The following is a 26,506-nucleotide window of genomic DNA, read 5'->3' on the forward strand; positions in this document are numbered from 1 at the left end:
TTTCGGAGTTTCAGTATACCTTATATATTGTCAATCTCCAAGAGGAAATCTTTCCCAGATCTACTTGATTGTTGAATTTTTTTTCCTCCTTCAGAGCTTATTAATCTAAATAAATTTCCTTAACAAAAATATCTGATAAATTTCCTTTAAATGATTCTTTATGAATGGAAACAGATTTCTTTCTAAGATTTCAAATATGTAAATTGTTAATCAACGCTTCTCAAATTTAATGTCCTTATGAAAGTCCTAGAGATCTTATTAAAAGATCTCTGATTAGATTCTGCTTCTAAAGTGGGGCCTGAGAATCTGCAATTCTGAGAAAGTTCCCAGGTAAAGTCAATGTTCCTGACTCATACACAGTGTTTTAAAAATGACTTCGATGTTTTCAAACTCTTGGTTGTTCTCGATTCTGCCTACACAACAGATTTGCTTAGACATCTTTTGAAATGCTGATCCTAGATTACCCCTCCACCCCCATCCCATGTAAAAATCTGAGAGGGAGGTTGTTTTTTAAAAGCTCATCAGATAATCCTACTGTACATCCTGTATTGAAAACTCCTAATAGTTAATATGTATAACATTTTCAAGGAAATAGGATATGCTATAGTTATAGCTTTTGTCAGATCAATAAAGGTAATTAATCAGCTAAATGTTTTGGTGTTTTGGGAGGATTAGGTCAATCGATAGCTTAAAAACATCCAGTCAGCTTGACTATTGCTCAAAAATAAGAACAACAGGAACACATGGGTGGCTCATTGATTGAGCATCTGCCTTTGGCTCAGGGCGTGATCCCAAGTCCCGGGATTGAGTCCCATCTCGGGTTCCCTGCAGGGAGCCTGCTTCTCCCTCTGCCTGTCTCTGCCTTTCTCTCTGTGTCTCTCATGAATAAAATAAATAAGATCTTAAAACAAACAAACAAACAAACAAACAGTTTGGACTAAAAAGGAAAAAGCTCTTAGAGTCAACCTGTAACACTGTGGATTTTGTCAATGCATGAAAGATATGTATCTGATTGTAAAAGAGAACAAATTTACTCAAAGGTTAAATTATGAATTACATAAGTAGCCAGAGTGACTAAGGGTCTGTGGAATACACATGATTTAAAACCAGACATTAAACATACTAATATGAAGAGACATCTTAATAAATACTGTCATGCATGTTAATAATTTCCAAGCCCCCAAAACATTCTAATCCCATGATCTAAAAATTACTATTTTACTACCAAAACTTCTACAGATTGTTTTGGAAATGTAAACAACAGAAACAACCAAAACTACTGAAAGTGTGACTAAACTCCGTAACATTTCACTGTCATCAAAAGCCCCACGAAAAAAAAAAAAAAAAAAAAAAAAAGCCCCACGTAAAGGAGTCGCATGAAGGAAAGCATTCTCATAGCTTCTATTACATAGCCCGGAAATACACTGTACTAAATTTTTTAAGGTTGATGCTATGACTGTGTTCTCAAAATAGTTCCTACAACATTTTTTCTAATTCCTGTAAATAAGAAAGCACTTGTCATACTTATCACAAATATGTATTTTGGCTCCCTGAAAAACACATTACTTAGATTAAAATTAAATACTAAAACAACTTCCATATGCTCAAAATTCTTTCTTCTTACCTGCCTGTTGGAAAACCAGAATTTCCGTTCATGGTATGCTGATAAATAGAGAGCATACATCATACCACTAGTAACTGCTGCAAGACAGCCAATGAAAATCTTTGCAAAGCGCTGAAATAATACATCTGAAAAAGCATATTAAAAGTAATCAGATGTAGATGATATTTATATTTATGCACTTCTATTTTTAAAAAGTAATCAAAAGGTAGTATGTACCCTTGATATGATGTGAGGAAAATGGCATTCTAACTCTGCATTCTTCCTCCCCAAAACCTATAACCCCAGTCTAATGAGAAAAACAGCAAACATATTCCAATAGAAGAGCATCCTAAATACACCTAACCAGGATTCCTCAGAACTGTCAAGGTCACTGAAAACAAGGAAAGCCCCAAAAGGAGTCTGAGGAGACATGCCAACTAAATGTAATGTGGGATCCTGGAATAGAAAAAGAACATTAGTGGGATCCTGGAATAGAAAAAGAACATTAGGTAGCAGCTAGGCAAATCCAAATAAAGTCTGGGTCTTATTTAAAAATAGTGTATTAATATTGGTTCATGATCTATAACAAAAATACCATCCTAATACAAAATGTTAGTAATAGGGAAAACTGTGTGTGTGGGCGGAAGGAGGCTGTAAGAAGGGAACGCTGCACTATCTGGATGGCACATTCTACAAAGCCATGCTCATATATAGTTCAGTAGGATAATAGAAAAGGAAGGACCTCCAGAGGGTGGAACCAGGAACCACAGAGTACAATGAGCTGGGAAGCTACTCCCAAGGAAACAACTGGGGCTTAATCAAGAAACATCCCTACCCCGTAAGAAGCCCTCATATCCATCTGGTAGGATTTTAAAACTGTTATGGACCAATGGCTGATATGCCTCTCACTCTTCCTCTTTCTGAATGGAAGCATTTATTTTGCTTATCCTGTCCCTGTCCAACAATGTATACTGGGAGAGGGGGCCTGTGCAGAAAAGTTAACACAGCAGCCCTGCAACTGCTTTGTGGAGAAAAGCCTGCTTGCAAGGTAAGCTCTTTGTTGGAATCTGGGAACTTGGATTTCAGGAGGGTTCCCACCATTCTCTCATCAGTTAGTTTACTGTGCCTGACCTGTATGTACAAACCATGTGGTTCATGTTTGCTGCTTTCCTTCTGGGAATCTAGTTTTGGTATGTGGTAGGTAGAGGGGACATGACCAGCCGCCAATAAAAACTGCAGGGGCACCTGGGTGGCTGTCAGCTCAGGTCATGATCCCAGGATCCTGAGATTGAGCCCCGCGTCACACACCTTGCTCAGCGTGGAGTCTCCCTCTCCCTCTACCCCTCCTCCTGGCTTGTGTGTGCTTGCTCATGCTCTTCTCTCTCTCTTAATAAATAAATAAAATCTTAAGGGAAAAAAAATAAACCAATTGTGTGCAGTCATTACTGAGTTTCCCTGGTACACAAAACTTTACAAATGTTACAATTTGATGCTGAAAGAGTTAAGCGCATCCTGTGTGACTCCATTACGAAAAGAATCAGGAAAGCGGGACTCCTGGGTGGCTCAGCGGTTGGCGCCTGCCCTTGGCCCAGGGCATGATCCTAGAGTCCCGGGATTGAGTCCCACATCAGGCTCCCTGCTTCTCCATTCGCCTGTGTCTTTACCTCTCTCTCTCTCATGATTAAATAAAATATTAAAAAAAAAAAAAAGAATCAGGAAAGCTTATGCCTATTTCCTTACAGACTTAGCCCACTGGCCTTTTCCCTTTGCTGATTTTGTTTTGTATTGTTCACTGTAATAAATCATAGCTGTAAATATTCTGAGACCTGCAAGTCCTTCCAGTTAATCATCAAATATGGGAGTGGTCTTGGGGACCCCTAACATAAAGCACATAACTTAACTTTTTAATTCACTGGTCTCTGGACTAGAATGAATCACAGCTGGCCCTGACAGAGATAAGAAGACCTTGGGCCTCAAGACTGCTGCCAGGACTGGGTAAGACTGAGTATCTTCCTTGGGGTCAGAGAGGTAGTGAGTATATTTTGTTTGAGGAAGAAAAGTAAATATTTATGACCAAAAGGAAAGAATGTGGTAGACTATTATATTATTATTCCCACTTATTTTGTCCTTTCCTATAAAAGGATTAATCATCTCTGCCCACTACCATGTGGCTTGCAATGCTTCCCTGTAGTCAGAGTGTACTTCTCCATCTCACTCTGGATTGATTATAGGACTTTGGGTCAACAGAATGTGAGTGACAGAGTGCCAGTTCAGCAGAAAATTTCAGAGACAGTGCTGCCTCTTCTCCTGCTCTTTTCATCGGGCCCAAGAAAACATCCCAAGTAAGGGGCGTTCCTTCATGACACATGAAGCTACACCAGCCAACCTGAAGCCACAACATGGAACATTAGTCAGAAATAAGTGTTTTTTGTAAAACTGTGAGATTTAGAGTTGTACTACAACAAAACCAATGAAAGTTGACTGATAACACAATATAATTAATCTCAAAGTAGTTATACACATTTAAAATATTAATATAAAACAAGGGTGCCTGGGTGGCTCAGATGGCTACATGTCTGCTTTCAGCTCAGGTCATGATCTCAGGGTCCTGGGACCTGAACATGCCCATGTCAGTGGAGAGTCTGCTTCTCCCTCTCCCTCTGCCTCTCCCCCTGCTGGTACTCTGTCTCTCTCTCAAATGAATTTTTAAATTAAAAAAAATATATTAATATAGAATACCTAGGATACAAAAAGCCATTCTTGTAATAGCACAAAAACTCCAAATTAACTTACGTTTCGGGGCTTTTTCAGGAATTGGAGTGTCACTGATCTTCTCTTCTTTGGCAGATTCCTTATTTTCTGAAGACTTCAGCTTTTTTCTTTGGCGCAGTTCTACTGTTGGTCCTTAAAATATTTAAGATGTTATTGCAACATGTGTATCAAGTTGTTCTTCTAATCTATAACCCAAAAGAATCCACTTTTGTTATACTAAGGCAGAAGTCAGCTGGAGACCTTTTAGTACAAAAGATAACTTTTCACAATTGAATAAATCATTCATTTAGACAGAAAAACTGTTTTTCCTACAAAAAGATTTAGACTGTGTCTTCTAGCTGTGCTTTCAGAGTTCTACTGATAAATCAATAAGCTCTTCTCCTGAGATAATGTTATTTTCAAAATATTCCAAAATAAGTAAACTCCTTTCCAGAATAACTGGGGAGCAAGGTGTTATTTAATATATTAGTGTATTATTCTAGTTTCCTGAGAGTATCACACTCATCATTCAAGGGTTAACAATTTTTTTATCATTCAAAATATAATACAATACATTGATCATAAGACTATACTTCATTTTTAAAATAATCTTGCAGTTCTGCAGAATTTCACAGTGCTGTGATATTACCATTGCACAGTTTAGGTATTAGAAATGGCATATCCCTGTATGTGGGAAGCCGTCAGAAAATTTCCCAGTATTAGGCTACCCTTTTATGTCTGATAAAAAATGGAACCCAGGAGTGCCTGTGTGCTCAGTCAGTTAAGCATCTTCCTTTGGCTGGGGTCATGATCCCGGGATCCTGGGACAGAGTCCCGCATCAGGCTCCCAGTAGAGAGTCTGCTTCTCCCTGTCTGTCCCTCACTCCTGCTCGTGCACACTCTCTCTCAAATAAATACATAAAATCTTAAAAAAATAAAAAGTAAAGCAGAAAGTATCTCCAAACCAGCAAACTAAATTCTAAATGAAACAAAAATTTACTATATTCAACCTAACTACTTTTCTTCCTAGAGATATCTTTTTCTTTTTTTAAGTAGGCTTCCGCACCTAGCATGGAGCCCAACACTGGGCTCCATCCCATGACCCTGAGATCACAACACAAAACAAAACCAAGAACTGGACGCTCAACTGACTGTGCCACCTAAAGGCCCCAGATTTTCAGTATTTTTGCACACAAATCTGGGTCAATTGATACAGATTACTGTATTTCTTTTTCATGATGCCTTTTTAATTTTCCTCTGCTGTGAGATAAAGCAAAATTTAAAAGCACCCAACAAAAATGAGGATTTAGGGGCACATGCACCTCAATGATTATAGCAGCAATGTCCACAATAACCAAAATATGGAAAGAGGCCAGATGTCCATTGACAGATGAATGGATAAAGAAGACGTGGCGTATATATACAATAGAATATTATTCAACTATAATGAAAGATGATGAAATCATCTCAGAAAGGATGAAATCTTGCCATTTGCAATGACGTGGATGGCACATGCTGGCCATGGAGTCTAGTTTTAAATAAATAAATAATAAACAAATAGTTTTATTTTTTTTAAGTAAATAGTTTTAAATAAATAAATAGATAATAGTAATAAATAAATAAATAAGTAAATTTATTTTTTTTACCTGTCACCGAGAAACAAAACTGACTAGATCCAGATTTCACCTAATTTTCTTTATACTGATCTCATAACTTCATAATTGAAATGCAAACCCAGGAATCTCTTGGTGGAAAAGCAGCAAAGGCCAAAGCAATGAATGATTTAGATTAACTCTGATAGGGAAAGCTCTAGGATAGAATTTAAGTTTCTTCTCCCTCTTACATCTTTAGCATTGTTAAGAAAAAGTCAAACTAAATGAAAATGATAACACAGACACAAAAATAACCCACTATTTCAGGCTCTGGTCTAGTGGCTCTCCACATGAGATAGTTAGCAGAGCTACAAATAGGCCTGCAAATGTCCATCCAGACTACATAACAGCAATTTCTAAATGAAGTGTTAATACTGCTGTACTCAAAGCTGCCACTTCTTTCTTTGCGCTCTAACATTTCTTTCAGGAAATACCAATGTGAACAACCTGACCCTCTACCGCATCAAGGAAGACATTTTTTTGCCAGAGGAGATTCTTAAAAAATCATTCACCCAGAGTTAATAGTGGGACAATGAAATACATCCAAGTGAATGTGAAGATAAGCAAAAAAGATATAGGGAACATCTAGATACAAGTAAAGCAGACCACAGAGTTTCATTTTTAAAAAGATTTTTTTATTTATCTGAGGGGAAGAGAGAGAATATGGATGATGGGGAGGGGCAAAGGGAGAGAGAGAAGTGGGCTCCTGTTCAGCCGGGAGCATGGTGCAGGGCTTGATCCCAAGACCCAGAGATCATGACCTGAGCTGAAGGCACTCAACTGACCGAGCCACCCAGGAGGTCCCCATTTACTCTAATTTTAATACAATACGTATTTTGAAAACAATTTGTAGAGTGCCAAATAAATGTAAAGCACTCAGAATGCCTAACACATAGACATGTTTGCCATAAATATTACAAGAATTATTATGATAAATAAAATACAAATACTCATTATTGTTGACTGCTGTATCCCCAGCACCTAACACAGTAGGCACTCAAATGTTTATGGAACTAAAAAATTGTTGAATGGGGGGACCTGGGTGGCTCAGTGGTTGAGCATCTGCCTTTAGCCCAGGGCAGGACCCTGGGGTCCCGAGATCAAGTCCCACATCTGGCTCCCCCCAGGGAGCCTGCTTCTCCCTCTGCCTGTGTCTCTGCCTCACTGTGTGTGTCATGAATAAATAAATAAAATCTTTTTTAAAAAAATTGCTGAATGGAACTCTATTTTAACAGAACCTCACTCCATTAATTGCTCCATATAAAATGTATTTGCTTTTTGATTATCAGTGATTTTTACAATCAAAAATCATTTTTCACTGTATGTCCCATAAATAAATTTTACAAAATGGCATGGTTTTTTTCATTGGTTCCACGTCACATTGATTTGAGTGTAACTATAATCTCCTAAAATAATTTATCATTTCGCATGATGTATATTATTAAAGACTTAGTATTACAGTAATAATTTTTTTTTCATGCTTTAGCTTAAGCATGAAAGTGCTCATGGAAACATACAAGGTAGCTTATCAACCTACTCCACAGATTTGCAACTATTCAGAAAAAAAAAAAAAGTCAAGAAATGTTTTAAACTAGGGGCAGCCCCAGTGGCTCAGTGGCTTAGCGCCGCCTTCGGCCCAGGGCGTGACCCTGGAGACCCAGGATCGAGTCCCACGTCGGGCTCCCTGCGTGGAGCCTGCTTCTCCCTCTGCCTGCGTCTCTGCCTCTCTCTGTGTCTCTCATGAATAAATAAACAAAATCTTTTAAAAAAAGAAAGAAATGTTTTAAACTACAGGAACCAGGGCCGCCTGGGGGGCTCAGCGGTGGAGCATCTGCTTTCAGCCCAGGGCGTGACCTCGGGGTCCTGGGATCGAGTACTGCGTGGGGGTCCCTGCCTGGAGCCTGCTTCTCCCTCTGCCTGGGTCTCTGCCTGTCTCAGGTATAAATAAAATCTTTAAAAAAATGAATAAACAAACACACACCTACCGGAACCAGTGATAACAAATGGAATCACATTCGTCCTTACAAAATACAAATAGCCTTGATTTCGAGGTTGTTTTTAGGTAGAGAGTCCCTAAATTTAGAACAGCGTTAGTACTCTGATAACTCAAGAAAGAGGCGGTGGATACGAAGCCAGTGTGAGCAGCGGGACAGGGCGGCGAGCCAGAGAACAGAGAACAATTTCTTAAAAATCGTCTCCCGCTGGATTCTTGCCATTCGGTCCTCGCACTCCCGGTTCAGGTTAGCTTCATCCTCAGGGAGGTCGCATGCACAAGTGCACTCGAGAAGGTACACGGCAGGCTTCCCCCCAGGATACTAATTTCTTTTTAAAGGACTTTATCTATTTGTTCCCGAGAGACCCAGAGAGAGGCAGACCCAGGCGGAGGAGGGGCAGGCCCTGCGGGGAGCCCGACGCGGGACTCGAGCCGGGACCGGGGCCACCCTGGGCCGAGGAGGCCGCCCCACCGCCCAGCCCCGGGCCCCAGGCCCCAAAGGGCCGCGCAGCCGCCACGTGCACCGCCCCCGAGGCTGGCGCGGGCGGGACGGTACCTCGCCCCGGAGGCTCCGCAACACCGGCCCCGGGCAGGTGCGACCCTCCGGCTCCCCGTTTCTCTCTCGTACGCAGCATTTCCCTTTGAAAAACAGTAACGACGGAGAAGATCCACTTCGTTAGCGGCGGCCCTGGGGGTCCCGGCCAGCTTCGGCAGCCCCCGCGGCGCCCAGCCCCTCCCATCCCCTCCACCCCGCGGCCCCCGCCCCGCCCCCCGGGAACCCGCCTCCCTGCTGCCCGCCCGGGCCCCGACCCCGACCCCGACCGCGACCCCCACAGCCCTGGGGGCGGACGGCGGCCCACCCGCTCCTGCACGCACCTGCGCCGCCCGCCCGCAGGAGGGGCCTGGGTCCCGCGCCAGCACGGCCCGCAGCCGCTGCTCTCTCCCCGGCTAGCCCCCCCCCCCGCACCCCTCCCTTCCCATCCCCTCCATCCCCCTCCCCTGCACCCCGCCCCCTCGCCCCCTCCCTCCCCATCCCCTCCAACACCCCCCCGCACCCCTCCCCCTCGCCCCCCCCTCCCCATCCCCTCCATCCCCCTCCCCTGCACCCCACCCCCTCGCCCCCCCCTCCCCATCCCCTCCATCCCCCTCCCCTGCACCCCACCCCCTCGCCGCCTCCCTCCCCATCCCCACCATCCCCCTCCCCTCGCACCCGTCTTCCTCTCCATCCTCCTCCCCGTCGCACTCCCTCCGCCCGTCCCCCTCCATCCCCCTCCATCCCCCTCCCCGCCCCCCAGCTTTGGCTCTTCCGACCCGCTTCCCAACCCTAAGCTCCACCTCTGCTTCCCGCGCCCGCGGACAGAACTTGGGGCACCGGCTGGGCTCCCGCACGTCGCCTCCCCGCCCCCCGCCCGCCCGCAGCCCGCGCCCCGGCCCCCCGCCCCTCCTCCCCGAGACTTCGGGCGGCGGTTGGCGCCGGGACCCCGGGGCCGTCACCTTCTTCCTCCGCCATCGTCTCCGCGGAGGCCCCGGCTGCCCCTCCGGGTCCCGCGCCGCCGACCCCCTCCGCGGCCCCAGGACCGCTCCGGCCGCCGCGCCCCCACTTCCTGACCCGCCCCCCGGGTGTCGCCGCCAACCGCGTCCCGCCGCGGGCCCGGGAACCAGGGAGCCGGGAGCGGAGGACGCCCGGAGCGTATTGCGGGCGCACCCAGGCCTGCGCGCGCAGGAAGACGGCCAGACGCGCGCTGGCACCGCCCACGGCCGACGCGCCCCGCCCCGCCCCGCCCTCCTGCCCCCCCGCCTTGCGTCCTGCCCTCCCCGCCTCCCGCCTTGAGCCCCGCCCTTCTGGCCTCCCGACCCCCGCCCCCCCACCCCGCCCCTCGGCCCCCCGCCCGGGGCCCCGCCCCCGGCCTCCCGACGCCCCGCCCCCGCCCATCGCCCCGCCCCTGGCCTCCCGACGCCCCGCCCCCGCCCGGGGCCCCGCCCCTGGCCGCCCGGGGCCCCGCCCCCGGCCTCTCGACGCCCCGCCCCTGGCCTCCCCGACGCCCCGCCCCCACCCTACGCCCCACCCCCTGACCTCCCTGCGCCCCCGCCTCCCCGCCTGCCCCTCGCCTGCCCCCCGCCCCGCGCCCCCCGGGAAGAGGAAGGTGGGATCCCCGCGGCCCCCGCAGCTCGTGTGGCTCCCGCCAGGCGGAGAACCCGTCGGATTCCTGCCCCAGGTCCGACCCCTCCGCGCGCCCTTGCACCGCAGGCTGAGCTCAGCCGGGCGCCCGGGTTCCGAGCCACTTGGTCCTCACAGGAGAGAAGCTTCTAGGTGGAATCGAGGGCTTTTAACGCCCCACACAGCTTAAATACACTTGCATTTCGTGATAGTCTTTAAAGAAACAGGGCCGCCCGGGGGCTCAGCGGTGGAGCAGCTGCCCTCGGCCCAGGCCGTGACCCCGGGGTCCTGGGTTCGAGTCCCGCGTCGGGCTCCCCGCAGGGCGCCTGCTTCTTCTCCCTCTGCCTGAGTCTCTGCCTCTCTCTGTGTGTCTCATGAATAAATAGATAAAATCTTTAAAAAAGAAAAAAAGAACCATTAATACTAGGGTCGATGCGGGGGAACAGGATGCATTTAGATACTCACAGCGGGGGAGCATAGTTTTGACTTGTTATGCCCTGGCTTGTATTGCATCTGGGCATTCTCCAACAAACACCAGGAACTTTTCCCCAACAATATCCAGAAGTAGACTTAGGAAGTGACAAAATGTTCGTTTTAGAGCATGGAAAAAAAAGAAAAAAGCACTAGGACTCACTGCAGTCCTGGGGTAATTATGGACGTCCCATTCTGAGCAGGCGGCAGGATTCCCCTCACAGCGCCCTTGTCAAGTTAGGATAGTTTGAGAGAAGCTATGGCTTTTCAGAGTCGGGCAAAAAACAGTTTCAGGGACTTTTTTTATGCATTGGGTTGCCTCTAAATAGGCCTTGCCCGACAGCACTGGACCAGGAGTTAGAAACACGGTGGAGAATGCCTTATTATGTCAGCAAGACAGATTTTTCAAAGGAGCAATGGAATGTACATCCCATGAAGGAAAAGAATGCTTACTACATTCAAAAGTAGTTTTATTAGAATGTTTGGTGGCATAAAAGACATCCTTAAAAATATTTAAAATCAAGGATGTGAAAACACATTTGACACATATACAACGTAGAAATATTCTAAAATATATAAAGAACTACAAATTAAGACGTGAAAGACAACAGGCAACTCAGTGCATACGAACCTGGTTGAAGTGTAAGAACGTGAATCCACAGAAGTGCAAGTTAAAACAGCTTAACGCACATCACACTTCTACCCAGCAGGTTTGCAAAACATTGAGAGTCTGAAAAGAAAAATCAATGAGGATGTGTGCATTGCATGTCAGTGCTGTGCAAAAAACTGTTCCAGGAAGGCTTTCTGTGCCTTTGGTTGCCTGTATATATGTCTTGCCTGGAAACAACACTGGACCAGGATTTAGAATCACGGCAGAGGCTGCGCATAGACCCGAAAAGACAGGGATCAAAGCAGAGAGAACAGAACGTGTGGACTTGAAACCACAGGGTGGGGGAGGGCATGGTCATGGGCAAGAGATACCGGAGTGTCCGCCTTATCAGATGACCCTTCCTGCGACAGCTGCACCTCCCTGGAGAACAGCACGTGGCCACCGAGGCCCACTGTTTTCCAAGAGTCTTGGGGTGATGGCCATTCCTCCTACAGTTCCGTCATGATCCCCTCCAGGTGACGGGCTTACCTGCAAATGTGCCTGCTCTAAACAGCAGCGGGCACAGAGGGAAAACAGCCTCTTAAACGGAAACGGAATCATGAAAGAAGAAAGATCACTATTTAGTCTTGAGTTAGGAATCAGTGGAATCCTGGGCAGCCCGGGGGGGCCCCAGCGGTTTAGCACTGCCTTCGGCCCAGGGCCTGGTCCTGAAGTCCTGGGATCGAGTCCCCATTTGGACTCCCTACATGGAGCCTGCTTCTCCCTCTGCCTGTGTCTCTGCCTCTCTCTGTCTGTGTCTCTCATGAATGAATAAATGCAATCTTTAAAAAAAAAAAAAAAAAAGGAATCAGTGGAATCCTGACTGCGTTCCCCATTGTTCTTCCCTGAACTGTGAGACTTCCACATAAGGAAACTGACAATGGAATGTTCTATTTCCCCCCAATCTCTCATTTTGCTGAGAGAAATAGGCTTTTTTTCCCAAAAAATATATATGTAATCTGAAAAGATAGAACCCTAAGTGCTCAAGATGTTGCCTTGCAGCAGACATCATACCTGAGTTTTCAGCAGCTCAATCCATGATTCTCTAATACCAGCTGCTCCCAGATGGCGGTGGGCACAGGCAGGGGACGCATGGCCCAAAGATCACTTCTGATGATAACTTGATTATCATCTTACCTTTGCAATCATGCACTGCTAGTTTCCAGTCCAGAGTCTGAAGGGTCATTTCATTGCCTTTTGCCTCACCTTGACCAATCTTAAAGGCCTATCACTGTCTCAAGTGGTCTTTTATTTGCAATATGCTCTCCAAGAACAGTATGATTTTCTGCCAACTTTGGAAGTTTCAGGATCCCTTCTGTATGCAATGGATATTTTTAGGGAGTGATATAAAATGCTCTTTGTTTTAAGAAGTTAAATCATGGAAATGGAGCTTAGGAGGTTATTGCAGTACACTGGGTAAGGAACAAAGACTCGGAATAAGGTTATGGAAATAAAAATGTTCAAAGAGAATGGACTCCGAGAATGCCGGTGATAAAATCTACAGCACCTGATGACAAATTGGACGTGATACGTGATGAGTTGAAGATGATTCCTGAGGTTTCTATTTTGAAATTAATCATGTAGTTTTTATATGCCAAGTATAGTGTGCTGCCAAGATGTGAGAAGAACATAAAATAGAAACCCCTGGGGACTTACCTGCTTGAAACCAACAAAATGCAGGCAAAGTCTATTTCAAAAACATTCTTTTATCAAATGCTTCAACTTGGGGCACCTGGGTGGCTCAGATGGTTAAGCGTCTGCCTTTGACTCAGGTCTTGATCCCAGAGTCCCAGGATGGAGCCCCACATCTGCATCCGGCTCCCTGCTCATCAGGGAGTCAGCTTCTCCTTCTCCCTCTCCCCCTCCCCTGTGCTCCTGCTTCCTCTCTCTCTCTCTCTCACTCTCTCTTTCTCTCTCTCGAATAAATAAAATCTTTAAAATTAATTTAAAAAATACGGGAATCCCTGGGTGGCTCAGCAGTTTAGCACCTGCCTTTGGCCCAGGGCGCGATCCTGGAGTCCCGGGATGAGTCCCACATCCGGCTCCCTGCATGGAGCCTGCTTCTCCCTCCTCCTGTGTCTCTGCCTCTCTCTCTTTCTATGTCTATCATAAATAAATAAATAAATCTTTTAAAAAAATAAAAAAATTAATTCAAAAAATAAAAAGAAAAACCAAATGCTTCATCTTATTAGTAGTAACAGAACAGAATTAGTAAATCTTTGCATCAGTTCAGTTTTTCTTCTATTAAAGATATGGAATTTTGTTTTATCGTTATTATGTAATAAAGCCTTAATGAAAAAAAAAATAAAGCCTTAATGATCTATTGGTTAGCAGCATATTTACATTATTCTCAAACACCATCTCCTTTGTGAAGTCTGAACCAAATGTGATCAATTCAGATTTGAAAACATGTAACACCCTTACCACTATTATATTCAGGCTTGTGTTGTGGTCATGTTTGATCCCCATACTTTCAACTCTCTGAAAACAATTGTAGACAAATATTTTGGAGATTGACTTAAAAGTTGATGATGATGTAGGTGTGACTTAGACCAACATAAATTGTATATTCGGCACTATCGATGAGAACAAACCCCTTGGTTTGAAGCTATTCTGTTCACTAGTTCTGATTGTGATTTTAGGTTAATGAGGGTTTTTCTTCCCCTTACCTTGTCTTTAGAAAGGGGATGAAGGGTGATACTGTCAGTTGCTCCTGCGGTTGTTTCTCAAACGCCTCACGCCTCACTTCGTCCTCCTTGTTTGAAGCTGTGGCTTCCCAGCCTCCTGAATACCTTCTCCCTATGGTCACTCCTCATAAGGACGTGCTGTCCTTTTCCACTGACAGGCATATAAGCAGAGTCGAACTATGAAATGTATAATCCTCCCAATTATATATAATAATGTGTGTTCTCTTTAGGGGCGCCTGGGTGGCTCAGTGGGTTAAGCACCTGCCTTTGGCTCAGGTCACGATCTGGGGTCCTGGGATCGAGCCCTGTGTCCGTTGGGCTCCCTGCTCAGTGGGGAGTCTGCTTCTCCCTCTCCTGTCCCTCTGCCCTTCCCCTGCTTGTGCTCCTTCTCTTTCTCCAATAAAATCTTTTTTATTTCTTTTTAAAAGGTTTTATTTATTCATGAGAGACACAGAGAGAGGCAGAGACACAGGCAGAGGGAGAAGCAGGCTCCCTGCAGGGGATCCCCAGGACCCCAGGATCATGCCCTGAGCTGAAGGCTGATGCTCAGCCCCTGAGTGACCCAGGAACCCCAAATAAAATCTTTTTTAAAAATGTGTGTTCTATTTATATGTTTTAACTGAACATATTAGGTATCTTAGGACATTTTCTGGCGTTCAGGTTTTTCTAGAGTTAAAACTCCTCTAGGAAGAGATTTTTGACCAAACTGGTCATATGAAACAATACTCATTAATAAAAGTGAAACAAAAAAATAAAAAATAAATTAATAAAAGTGAAACATTTTTGGTACTTAGTGGTCTCTTATTGAGAATTTCTCAGCAAAGCTTCTATTTTAGTAGACATAGTTTGCTGACTTTGTACCAAGATTCTTTCCTCCCTTCTTTCAGATAGTAAGCCCTCAAAATAGTTGTGAAATTGAATTGATTTGAATTATCTTAGAGTTGCCAGATAAAATACGGGATGTTTTAGTATAACTATGTCCCATGTAATATTGGGCCATATTTAATACTAAAAATTATGCTATTTGTCTGAAATTCCCATTTAATTGAGTATTTAGTTTTTTCTTCATTTTGGCCTGGTGTTTTGTTTTTGCTTCAGGGCTTCTTTTTTTTTTTTTTTTAAGATTTTATTTATTTATTCATGAGAGACACAGAGAGAGGCAGGGACCCAGGCAGAGGGAGAAGCAGGCTCCCTGCGGGAAGCCCGATGTGGGACTCGATCTCAGGACCCCGGGGTCACAACCTGAGCTGAAGGCAGATGTTCCACCCCTGGGTCACCCAGGTGTCCCACCTTCAGGCTTTCTGGGAACATGTCATTAACAGATTAAATTCTTTCTTATGCTAGAGGGAAGGCACTGAGATAGCAGGTGCTCCTGGAACACCTCAATTGCACTAACTCGGAAGAAGAATCTGTCATTTCTAGAGCCCCAACATATCAAGCTGTTTCTGCTGTTTCAGCAGGCTGTGAAGCGCTCAGGCCGGACCTGGCTTGGCCTTGAGCACTCCTGGAGCTAACACTGCACTACTGCTCCGCCGGGGCAGATGACTTACCAGGCATATCTAGACCTGCCCTTGTTGAGAACTAATCACACTTCCAAATTATAGGTATCTTAAAACCAAAAGAGCATAATGATTTGGGGAGGGAAATTGTTTTCCACCAAAATCATGACTCAGCAACATAACAGTTTATGTGTAATAGGCGAATTGGAATAACATTTATTTTTTTAAATACCATAAAAAGTCCATCAATTATGACATGATTTAAATATAATGTTTTCTTTAAGATTTTATTTAGTGGAGGGACGACTGGGTGGCTCAGTGGTTGAGCATCTGCCTTTGGCCCAGGAATAAATAATTTCCTGTCTCTCAGGAATAAATAAATAACATCTTTAAAATATATATATTTTATTTAGTTGAGAGAGCACAAGTAGGTGGAAGGGGAGAGGGAGAAAGACTCCCCGCTGAGCTGGGAGCCGACATGGGCTCCACCCCAGGACACTGGGGTCGTGACTTGAGCCTAAGGCAGACACTGAACCACCCAGGGGTTTAGAGAGAAATTTTTAAAATCCTTTTGGAATCTTAGATAAACCCTGGGGCTGAGAATAGGACCCCGAGGAGCCAGTAGCACTGCATGTCCAGCAGGCGGCAGAAGCAGCCAAAATCATCACATTTAGGTGCATTTTATACCAAACTGTGTCTCTCTTTGGATGTGGACTTCAATATAAAAAGCATCTCACAAATAACTGGATTGATATATTTTAACATTTTTAATGATGCTAAAGAAAAACAGTTTTTGCTATTTAGTAACATTTAAATTTATAAACATTCTTTTTTTTTTAATTTGAGTAAATTTATAAACATTCTTAAAGCTGTATAGAGTTACCTTTTTTATTATTATTATTTTTTAGAATCCCATTTGTTTTCACCTTCAGGAATGAACATAAACTTGTTCATTCAGGGCCGCCTGAGGGGCTCAGTGGTTGAGCATCTGCCCAGGGCGTGACCCCAGGGTCCCAGGATCAAGTCCCATGTCGGGCTCCCTGCGTGGAGCCTGCTTCTCCCTCTGCCTGGGTCTCTGCCTCTCTCTTTGTCTCTCGTGAATAAATAAATAAAATCTTTAAATTAAAAAAAAATTTTAAAAAGGAAGGGAAGAGCGAATCACAAGGAAGGCTACAAGAACAAGCCGAGAATTTCACATTGATTTTTTCTTTTTTCCCACTGTTGTCCCGGAGGAGGTGCGCTGTTCCTGGATACCTGCAAGAGCAGGACGGTGCCCAGAGTGGACACAGCAAACTCCTATTCCATCTCCCTGCTCCAAAAACCCATTTAATATATTGTCCTTGGAGAGAAGACGTATCAGATATTAAACTGATAGAACACATATGACACTTGATCTTAGCCAAAAGGCTGAGAAGCGATACACATTTTAAGTTTTTTTTATTTGACTTATCTCTGCACCCAATGCGGGGCTCAAACTCACGACCCTGAGATCAAGAGTTGCACACTCCACCGACTGAGCCAGCCAGGAGCCCTACATTAATTTTTTAAATGTGCTTTTTGCTGTTGAATTCTACTACCATCCGGGTTTGGGTTATAAAACACTGGCTCAGGGCAGCCTGGGTGGCTCAGCGGTTTGGCGCCACCTTTGGCCCCAGGCGTGATCCTGAAGACCCGGGATCGAGTCCCACATCAGGTTCCCTGCATGGAGCCTGCTTCTCCCTCTGCCTCTCTCAATCTCCCTCTCTCTGTGTCTCTCATGAATAAATAAATAAAATCTTTAAAAAATATAAAAAAAATAAAACACTGGCTCAGATTCAGGTGTGTAACCAGAAGTTTTGTTACCCATTTACCTGCATTCACTCCTCGAACAGCAACAACATGCAGCTACTGAATAATTCAGGTGGTGACTTAGTGGCAGGCTGGCGATTAAGTAGAAAGGCCAAAGGAGCACCGTGAAGCCCTGCCCCGCGACACTGCGTGTGCTGTGCTAGGAGGAGGAGCAAGTGGGAGTGGTAACCACATCAACCGTCTCCAAACCTTACTCTTCCAACGTAATGACTCCCAGCTTGGTTTTTGGCTCTAAATATCCCTCCACGGTCCACCAGATGGAATCGTGCTGAACTACATTGAAAGAAGGACAAAAGTTAGGTCTAAGCTCGGGGCAAGTCAAGCAGTTTGCTTCTGAACCTTTCCTTCCCACTAGGCCCACGCTTTGGGATCTTGGCTCTCACGGTGTCTCTCCACACCAAGGAAGCAGGACTAAGGTAGAAAACCAGTTCTCTCCCCAAGGCACCCACTTAGTGCTCTTGCTCTCGAGGTTCATCCTGATTGCCTTCCGGTCTTGAGAGCTTAGATCATCTCCTGTCTAGTCTTGGTCCCCCTGGATCAGCACAGAGACTATAGCACGAACAGATCAGATTCAGCCTTGAACCGAAGACACCCAAAAACAGATTATTTCCAGCGGATCAGTTTTTTTTTTTTTTTCGGTTCAGTGATTTTTAAGATTTTATCTATTTGAGAGAGAGCATGAGCCAGGGCAGAGGGAGCAGGGGGGGAAGCAGACTGCCCTGCTGAGCGCACAGCCTGACCCGGGGCTCCAAGGACCCCAGGACCCCAAGGACCCAAGATCAAACCTGAACCTAAGCAAGACACTTAACCAACTGTGCCACCCAGGGGCCACACCAGTTCAGTTCGGTTCTTCTACTACTAGGGTAGCCCAATTTTTAACTTGGAGATTGTTTATTCATTAATCTCTACACCCAACATGAGGCTCGAACTCACGACCCTGAGATCGAGAGTCCCACGTGCTTCCAACTGAGCACTGGCCTGCAGCCGCCAGGTGCCCCATTTTAAACTTGACCCAAAGGATTTGCTCCAAAATAACACAACGGGGAAAATGGAAAGGGACGTGAGGCAAGATGGGCGGAACCAGCGGACCAGGTTCAAGGCATTTGTTGCCATCGGAGATTACAACGGACACATGGGTCTGGGCGTCAAGTGCTCCAAGGAGGTAGCCACTGCCATCCGTGGGGCCATCATCCTGGCCAAGCTTTCCATCGTCCCCGTGCCACGAGGCTACTGGGGGAACAAGATCGGCAAGCCCCACACTGTCCCATGCAAGATGACTGGTCGCTGTGGTTCTGTGCTGGTGCGTCTCATCCCTGCCCCCAGGGGCACTGGCATTGTCTCAGCCCCTGTGCCCAAGAAGCTACGATGATGGCTGGTATTGACGACGGCTACACTTCGGCCAGGGGCTGCACTGCCACCTGGGGAACTTTGCCAAGGCTACTTTTGATGCGATCTCCAAGACCTACAGCTATCTCACCCCTGATCTCTGGAAAGAGACTGTGTTCACCAAGTCTCTCTATCAGGAATTCACTGACCACCTTGTAAAGACCCACACCAGAGTCTCCGCACAGAGGACCCAGGCTCCGGCTGTGGCTACCGCATAGTTTTCTTGTAAGAAAAATAAAAGTGAATTACAGCTTGTAAAAAAAAAAAAAAATGTGTACATGTGTGCTATGTAAGGGAGGTGAATGGAACAATGAGCTTAGCACAGACAACTCTTTGGTTCAGGGATGGGAATAGGGGCGCCTGGGTGGCTCAGGGGTTGGCGTCTGGCCCAGGTCGTGATCCCGCAGGGAGCCTGCTTCTCCCTCTGCCTGCGTCTCCCATGAATAAATAAAATCTTTAAAAAAAAGGGGGGGGGGACTGGACGATGTTAAATGCCTGCAGAGACGAGGAAGGTGGTGAGAGCTGCACCCTTGTGGAGGGCGGCAGAGACGCAGTGAGGTCAGGTGCCAGGGGCATGGGCAAGGCAGGGCTGAGCACCCTTCCCCGGTGGCCGCCGCTTCGCATCCCGCAAGGGGCCAGAAAGGGGCCAGAAAGGAGCCGGACAGACGGAAATGCAGGCTTACTTCCCGCCGGGGGGTCATGGGGATCATGGTCTCGAGTGGGAGCGATGCACTCAGGCCTGCAACAAGCTGGTGAGGGCCCAGTGATGCCAACACACCGGCTCCCAAGCAGCAGAGCTCGGGCAAGACCCAACCGGGGCCCTGAAGACCAGCGAGAATTCGGATTTGAGAAGATTGCAGGACTCGGAGCCGGCAAGGAGCACTGGGAGCCCAGGGAGCCCCGGGTGGGACCCGGAGGCAAGGCGCTAGGTCTTGCTAGCTCTACGGGGCTTATGTGGGTTTTTACGTGGTCAAACGGAGCACCAGTGATACCCTGCAAGGGCAAAACAGTTTCTGTAACAGCTAAACATTTCAAGATCAAAGTTTCAATGATTTATGTTTTAAAGGTGCTTGTTAGAACTGTATCTGGGGGGTGCCCGGGGGGCTCGGTGGTTGAGCGTCTGCCTTTGGCTCAGGCCATGATCCCGGGGTCCTGGGATCGAGTCCCGCGTCGGGCTCCTCTGCCTCTCTCATGAATAAATAAAATCTTAAGAAAAAGAACTGTATGTGGAGTGCATTTATCCTTGATAGCTTTTACAAATCCTTATGGCAAACGGGAAAAAAACAAAACAAAAGCTTACCACCTTGGAAAAAGACGGCTTACCCCTACCCTTCCTCCATGACCCTAACTCTTCCAGTAATAAGCACGAACACACATTTTGAGATTAAACAGGCAGGTTTTTATTATCAAATGTAACAATTCTACGAAAACTCAATGGTATTGTGGTTAGGTATTACTTCCTATCTTAAAGTCTTTCAGAGGTTTGGGCAGACAGCATCTTAAAGCATCCGGTATAAACAACTCTTTTTCTGATCTTAAGTGCCGGTTGTCACCAATCTTCACACAAAATGGTTTTCTATTTTTTTTTTTTTTTTTTTCCTACTGCAGTTAAAGGGCCATTGCTGGTCAGGTGAAGAGGGAACGTTTGGCTCTCCATTCAAGATGTTAATCAAAGTAATGCAAAGTAAATAAAAATAGCAGCCACATAAATCTGCAGGGCATTGCATCCAAACGCTAAGGACAACAGGAGGAACTTAAGAAACGCATGTACACTTAATCAGATCCTATTTTCCTCTTTGGAGTTACGCGAGGCAGCAGTACTAGCTAGCTAGTGTCTAATATTGCACTTTTGTAGCTAAACACATAGTGCTAAACACTGACAGCATCAATAGCTGCTCTAACCGCTTCAGTGTTTACCTCTCAGTCCAGCATGCTGACTATAATCCTATGCTTTTAAAAGTCTTAATTATTTGACAGTTAAGGCATTAGAGAGAAAGGTTTAAGGCTCTATCTTAATATATACAAGCATTCACTTCAGTTAGTATATTGCTTTCTAGAATACACTGTTCAAATAGTCTCATTTTACGATATTAAAAACTATGGGATTTCTCTTATTAAAGTCCAAACCATCAGTAATGGGAAAAGTACAATATAAAATAACACATACGAAGCCACAATGTTCCGTTACGGTTTAAACTAGAAAGGACTAACTACACATAGCTGCTTCATTTTTGGTTTCGCATTTTGGCCCCTAGTTCGTTCTTATTTACAAACTGGTACGTGCTGAAGAAAAAGATGCGACTTTTAAGCTATGAATGTTTGGTGGTGGGTGCGCAAGATCTTCTGATTTATCCCAAGGTGTGTTAAAAGTCAAGTTTCATTGGCTTAACTGCAAGACATCATGAGGGCCAAGGCAGTGGGAAAATATTCGTTTTATTTCTTTTCTTAAGTTTGTGACTTAAAGATCCCAAGACCTTATTCTTGAATGACTTAGGAAGAGGGCACGCTTGTGCAGAAGACCAGGAGATGGAGAACGAACAATGGAAACACACGAAGGAAGCTTCCACGACAGAGTTCCTCATGGAGATGGTAGACGCTAATATTTTTTTTTTTGTCCAAGACTTAAAACTTAGGAAACACTCATGATGCCACGTTAGCTGGAAGTAATGGCGTCACCCGATTTCAAATTCACATTTTAAATGCCTATTTGCAACCAGCAAGGAGCCAGGCATGCTGCTTGCTACAAGGATTTGGCTTCACTGGCTCAAATTTTTTACTCTACCCAAAGACAGGGCAAAAGCCCACTGTCCAATCATGTTTGCTGAAAATACTGCAGCCTGAGTGTAGACAAACTTCCCCTGACGTTGCTAGAAGTTGTCGTATCTGACGGTTTCGGGATCACCACACATCTTTCAAACACTGGGGAAAAAACAAACAAACAAACAAAACAAATGGAAATATTAGTCTCTGAATTTTTCAATTATTGGCAGCTATAAAAAAATGATTTTGAATTACAAAAGGTCTAAAAAGCCTTAAGGTGGCCCAAATTTTTATTTTACACGGACATAGCTGGCATTTCCACAATTCCCCATCCTTTGTATTTCCGCGTGTGATAACGTGGATGTTTTCACCTTCACTCAGCTCCTCTGTGCAGAGACCATTTTACGCCTATTCACACACAGACATTCCTCAGTCTGGGTCCCCACGTTACCACAGCATTCTTTCGACAGCAGAGGCTCGATACCATTATTAAAACCATTAAGACCATTTTTAAAAACTAAATTCTAGTAGAAGAAATTTCAAATAATGTGAAACAAAAATATTTGAGTAAGAAGCCCCGGGGCATGGCGTTATAGGAAACAGAAACTCTGTATGTCAGTGACTAGCTAATTAACAACCTTCCTGTGGATTAATTCATTTATCCGCACAACTACCCTATTGGATTACCATGTTATCCCCATTATACAGATGGGGAAATAGAGGCCCAGAGCGATTAAACCACTAATCAGCAGGTCCAGAATGTGAACGCAGATTGGCTCTATTATGCTATTTCACTTACACACCACACAAAAACTTCTTTAAAGTGAAAACTTTAACTGGGTATACCGTGCATACTTTCACACATAGATGGGAAACAGGACTGCAGATAGAAACGAGAACAGCTCTTCAGAGTTCAGACCTGTTCGTATGGCCAGTTTGATATTGTAGCCAAGGTTGAATTTCCTTTAATAAGAGATTCAAAAATTGATACAAATTTAGAATCAGGTATTTAAAAAAACAAATATTTGTTAGAATTCATCCTTAAAATGTGGTTTACAGGGACGCCTGAGTGGCTCAGTGGTTGAGTGTCTACCTTTGGCTCAGGGCATGACCCCAGGGTCCTGGGATCGAGTTCCACATTAGGCTCCCCATGAGGAGCCTGTTTATCCCTCTGCCTGTGTGTGTCTGTCTCTCTCTCTCTCTCTCTCTGTCTCTCATAAATTTTTTTAAATGTGGTTTACAAAGTGATCATATTTTAGTGCTCAGTGTAAAATACGATACATCGAAAGCTTCTCCTTGGATACCAAATACAAATTTCTTTTTTCTTTTTTTAATATTATCCAATTTCTAGCTTTCATGTTTTTTTTTTTTCTTTTTTAAGATTTATTTATTCATTCATTCAGAGAGAGCGAAGAGAGAGGCAGAGACACAGGGAGAGGGAGAAGCAGGCTCCATGCAGGGAGCCGGATGTGGGACTCGAGCCCGAGTCTCCAGGATCACACCCCGGGCTGAAGGTGGCGCTAAACCGCTGCGCCACCGGGGCTGCCCACAAATAATATTTCTATCAATGGCCTAGCAATACAACTGTCTAAGATCTACTGTATCCTACTTTTGGCAAGAACACTTGGATTTTCCTTAAATGACATCTGTCCCATCATCCATCCTCGAGCCCATAACACGGCAACTTTACAACGGAGCCCAACAATGACACACACGACCAATCAGAGCCCTGTATGTCTCTGGCAATGGTGTTTTCTGAAACGGACTTAAGGCCAGGCCAGTGAAGCTCAGTTCCTGGCTTGCTTCTGGACTTAAATTGGACTCCCAGGAATCCAAGTGTTGCTGGGAGTACGTCATGGATAGAGGTTGGCCAAGAGTAAGCCCTTGGATTCAGGCAAGTCCGTCAACCCTGGGTCTGTCATCAGTTAATAAATTAAAACTTCCTCATTCCCAGCTCATATTATTGTTATTCTAGTAAGAAACCAACTTATTTGCTGAAAATTATACCTTCATATTCTGTGAAAATGTAGAAAAGTCTGAAAGAAATTAGAAGTCTAACCTTCTCAAGCCTGCTTTTTAATCCCAGTAGTATCTAATGCAATTTTAGTATTTAGCACTGAAACTGTAGACTCTAAGCTGCTAGCAAAAGACAAACCCTGAAAAACCTCCAACTGCCCCCCCCAACAACAAAAACCTCCAAAACAAACAAAAAACTAAAGTTTCCTATTCTCCTTTAGGTGCAGAAAAGTGGACAGTAAAACAGGAAACTATTATGCAAAGACAATTTTGAGCTACAACTGCAAATGTTCACAAATCTGTCATTCCTTTCCAGTGAAATCGGTTTTAAAAAATGTTTTATTTTGCATACTGTCATCGAAAGTACCATGTACAAAAAAAATCTTTTTTTAATAAAGATTTTATTTATTTATGAGACAGACACACACACAGAGGCAGAGACACAGGCAGAGGGAAAAGCAGGCTCCCTGTGGGGACCCCTATGCGGGACTCAATCCCAGGACCCCAAGATCACCCCCTGGGCCAAAGGCAGGCGCTCAACCACTGAGCCATCCAGGTGTCCCCAAAGAAATCTTTTAAGATATTTGGGTTTTGGGGTACCTGGGTGGCTCGGTCAGCTACATGTTAAACTCTTGATTTCAGGTCAGGTCATAATCTCAGCATGAGAGTCTGCTTCTCCATTTGCCCCTCCCCCCATGCTCTCTAAAAATAAATAAATCTTAAAAAAAAAAAATCCAGATTTCACCAATTGGTGTTAAGCCCTGTGGCATGAAGCTGACCCCTCAAAAAGCCTACAGTTCTGATTAGTTGTAATATTTTATTTCCTTATAGTAATTCTGAAATCTCTTTTCTGAAAAATTTAAGTCTTTTGTGAGATTTCTTTGTTAGGACAAAGGAACAGTTTCTTCTTCCTCATATGTAAGATAAAATAAAACCCATAACACTCCGATTCCTTAAAGAAAATTTGTTTGATAGCCTTTTTGTTACTTAAATCCACAATAAGCATTTACTTAGCTATTGTTGCCCAATATTATAAATACTAGTTGGAAGAGAAAGAGAAAAATCCTGTCTACTTTTGAAAGCTTCTTTATCCAAAAGATACATTGGATATTTTGGCCAGAAACTAAAATGAGTCACTATACTGATCCAAAAAAAAATAATTAAAAATTACAAAAGACAGATCATTTTCATCCACAAAGCCATCTAAACGATACACTGAAGAGGCCAGGTATAGAAGATACCCTCCAAACGAGAGCGACATAGTTTTTGTTTGTTGGGTCTTGTTTTGTCTTTCCACAAAACCCAACTGTTGTGGAAATAACCAGGCTTAACAGATTGTAAGAGCCTCCAAAAATACCTAGTACAGACAAAAGTTTTCACAAAAAAGCAAAGGAAACTGTCAGCACTTCATCTTGGACTTCCCAGCCTCCGGGACTGTGAGAACTTGAAGGTGTGGTTCCATCCAATCCATGGAATTTGTGACGGCAGCCCAAATGGACCAAGATATTCACTCAGCAAATTATGAAGATTAATATTACCGCCAGTAATGTCACGTGGGTATAATAACCCAAATACCACGTGAGGGGATATTTGGGATACCATCACCTCTATGGTATTATCCTTTCATAATTGTTCTTTTATTATAGTAAATGAATTATATATTTGTTACGTAAATATTATTCTATTATTTTCTATTATTCTTACCCCATTACCCTGGTATAGCCACAAGAAAAATATCAAATCCAAACTGAAGGAGCACCCACAAAATACCTCGAGAGCAGAATACCTCAAAATTGTCAAGGTCATGACAAACAACTAACCAAGAAACTAACCCAGACTAGAGGACGCCACGGAGACAGGTAGCTGCAACAGGGAACAGAAAAAGGACATTAATGGAAAAATTGGTAGAAATCTGAATAATGTCCGGAACTTCATAGTCACAAGCACTGCTCCTGTAATGATGATGGTGATCACAGCAACAAAATAGTTATCTGTCTACCTATAGGACTTTACAGTGTGCCAGACTTGTTTACACATTAATCCACCGGATGCTTACCCCCTAGCAAGGTTGGGTCACATGCGAAGAAGTGATGCTCACGTGCATCTTACAGAGCAGGGAAGCAGCGCCTCTAAACGCTCATCTCCCACGTACGCAAAATATGGTCATACACAAGCATCTGCTGACAAATTTAAATTTGTGAGCTGGCCCTGGCCCCCCGATGCACTGGGAGTGTCAGCTTGGAGACCAGGGTGATGGGGGGGAGGGGTCAGGGGCACCCACAAGTGTGGCCTCCGTAGGAGCCGCTTCCCCCAGCCAGCCCCCAACTCTCCTTCCCCAGGAGCATCTCCAGGAGCCAGTGAGCTGCCCTCGGGGGCCTTTTAGGACAAAAAAGACACAGCCCAGAAGTTCTTGGGGTCGGCAGCAAAGATCGGACAAAGCTACGCGGGAAGGTGGAGCAGCGGAACTTCACCTGAGCTGCTCGTGGGCTTCACCACTGCTCCCGGACACTGTGACAGCAACGACGCGGTTTTTCTTTTTTCTTTTCTTTTTTCTTTCTCTTTTTTTTTTTTTTAATTTTTATTTATTTATGATAGTCACAGAGAGAGAGAGAGAGAGAGGCAGAGACACAGGCAGAGGGAGAAGCAGGCTCCATGCACCGGGAGCCCGACGTGGGATTCGATCCCGGGTCTCCAGGATCGCGCCCTGGGCCAAAGGCAGGCATTAAACCGCTGCGCCACCCAGGGATCCCTCTCTCTTTCTTCCTTTCTTTTTTTTCTTTCTTTCTAGATCTTATTTATTCATGACAGAGAGAGAGAGAGAGAGAGAGGCGCAGAGACACAGGCAGAGGGAGAAGCAGACTCCACCCAGGGAGCCTGATGTGGGATTCGATCCCGGGACTCCAGGATCATGCCCCAGGCCAAAGGCAGGTGCTAAACCTCTGAGCCACCCAGGGATCCCTGTTCTTTCAAGACATTTTTATTGTTACCAGGTTCCTGTGACTGCTGTAACAAATGACGGCAATTTCGGGGTGC

General features: G+C 45.0%; 2 protein-coding genes, 1 non-coding gene and 1 pseudogene across 13 annotated transcripts in view; 1 reads left to right on the forward strand and 3 right to left on the reverse strand.

The window, feature by feature from the left end:
* DPY19L4 (dpy-19 like 4) overlaps window positions 1-9,638 on the reverse strand; it is a 62,007-nt gene extending 52,369 nt beyond the window's left edge. Inside the window, exons 1-3 of one of the 7 annotated variants that reach the window (XM_077876218.1) lie at window positions 9,494-9,638; window positions 4,397-4,507; window positions 1,625-1,749 (exon numbers count right to left, since the gene is read on the reverse strand). In XM_077876218.1, the coding sequence (XP_077732344.1) occupies window positions 1,625-1,749; window positions 4,397-4,507; window positions 9,494-9,509 (252 nt within the window). In that variant the 5' untranslated portion in view covers window positions 9,510-9,638. Of the gene's footprint in view, window positions 1-1,624; window positions 1,750-4,396; window positions 4,508-5,676; window positions 5,814-7,991; window positions 8,249-8,555; window positions 8,685-9,493 lie in introns of those variants that run through there. The other 6 variants (XM_077876217.1, XM_077876220.1, XM_077876219.1 and 3 more) reach the window with 6 other exon arrangements.
* Window positions 9,639-16,693: 7,055 nt separating this feature from the next.
* On the reverse strand, window positions 16,694-16,882 carry LOC144300681 (U2 spliceosomal RNA). The gene has a single exon (XR_013367490.1). It is a non-coding gene; the product is annotated as a U2 spliceosomal RNA (small nuclear RNA).
* A 1,477-nt stretch (window positions 16,883-18,359) lies between these two features.
* On the forward strand, window positions 18,360-18,915 carry LOC144300137 (small ribosomal subunit protein uS5 pseudogene; annotated as a pseudogene).
* Window positions 18,916-20,073: 1,158 nt separating this feature from the next.
* The window catches only part of ESRP1 (epithelial splicing regulatory protein 1), a 55,689-nt gene continuing 49,256 nt past the window's right edge, over window positions 20,074-26,506 (reverse strand). For all 5 annotated transcript variants that reach the window (XM_077876226.1, XM_077876228.1, XM_077876227.1 and 2 more), the window contains one exon: window positions 20,074-21,616. Coding sequence is in view for 2 of the 5 variants with exons in the window: in XM_077876227.1 (XP_077732353.1) it covers window positions 21,596-21,616 (21 nt within the window). In the remaining 3 variants the exon portion in view is untranslated. The remainder of the gene's footprint in view (window positions 21,617-26,506) is intronic.

This window comes from Canis aureus, chromosome 28 (genome assembly GCF_053574225.1).
Source record: "Canis aureus isolate CA01 chromosome 28, VMU_Caureus_v.1.0, whole genome shotgun sequence".
Lineage (NCBI taxonomy): Eukaryota > Metazoa > Chordata > Mammalia > Carnivora > Canidae > Canis > Canis aureus.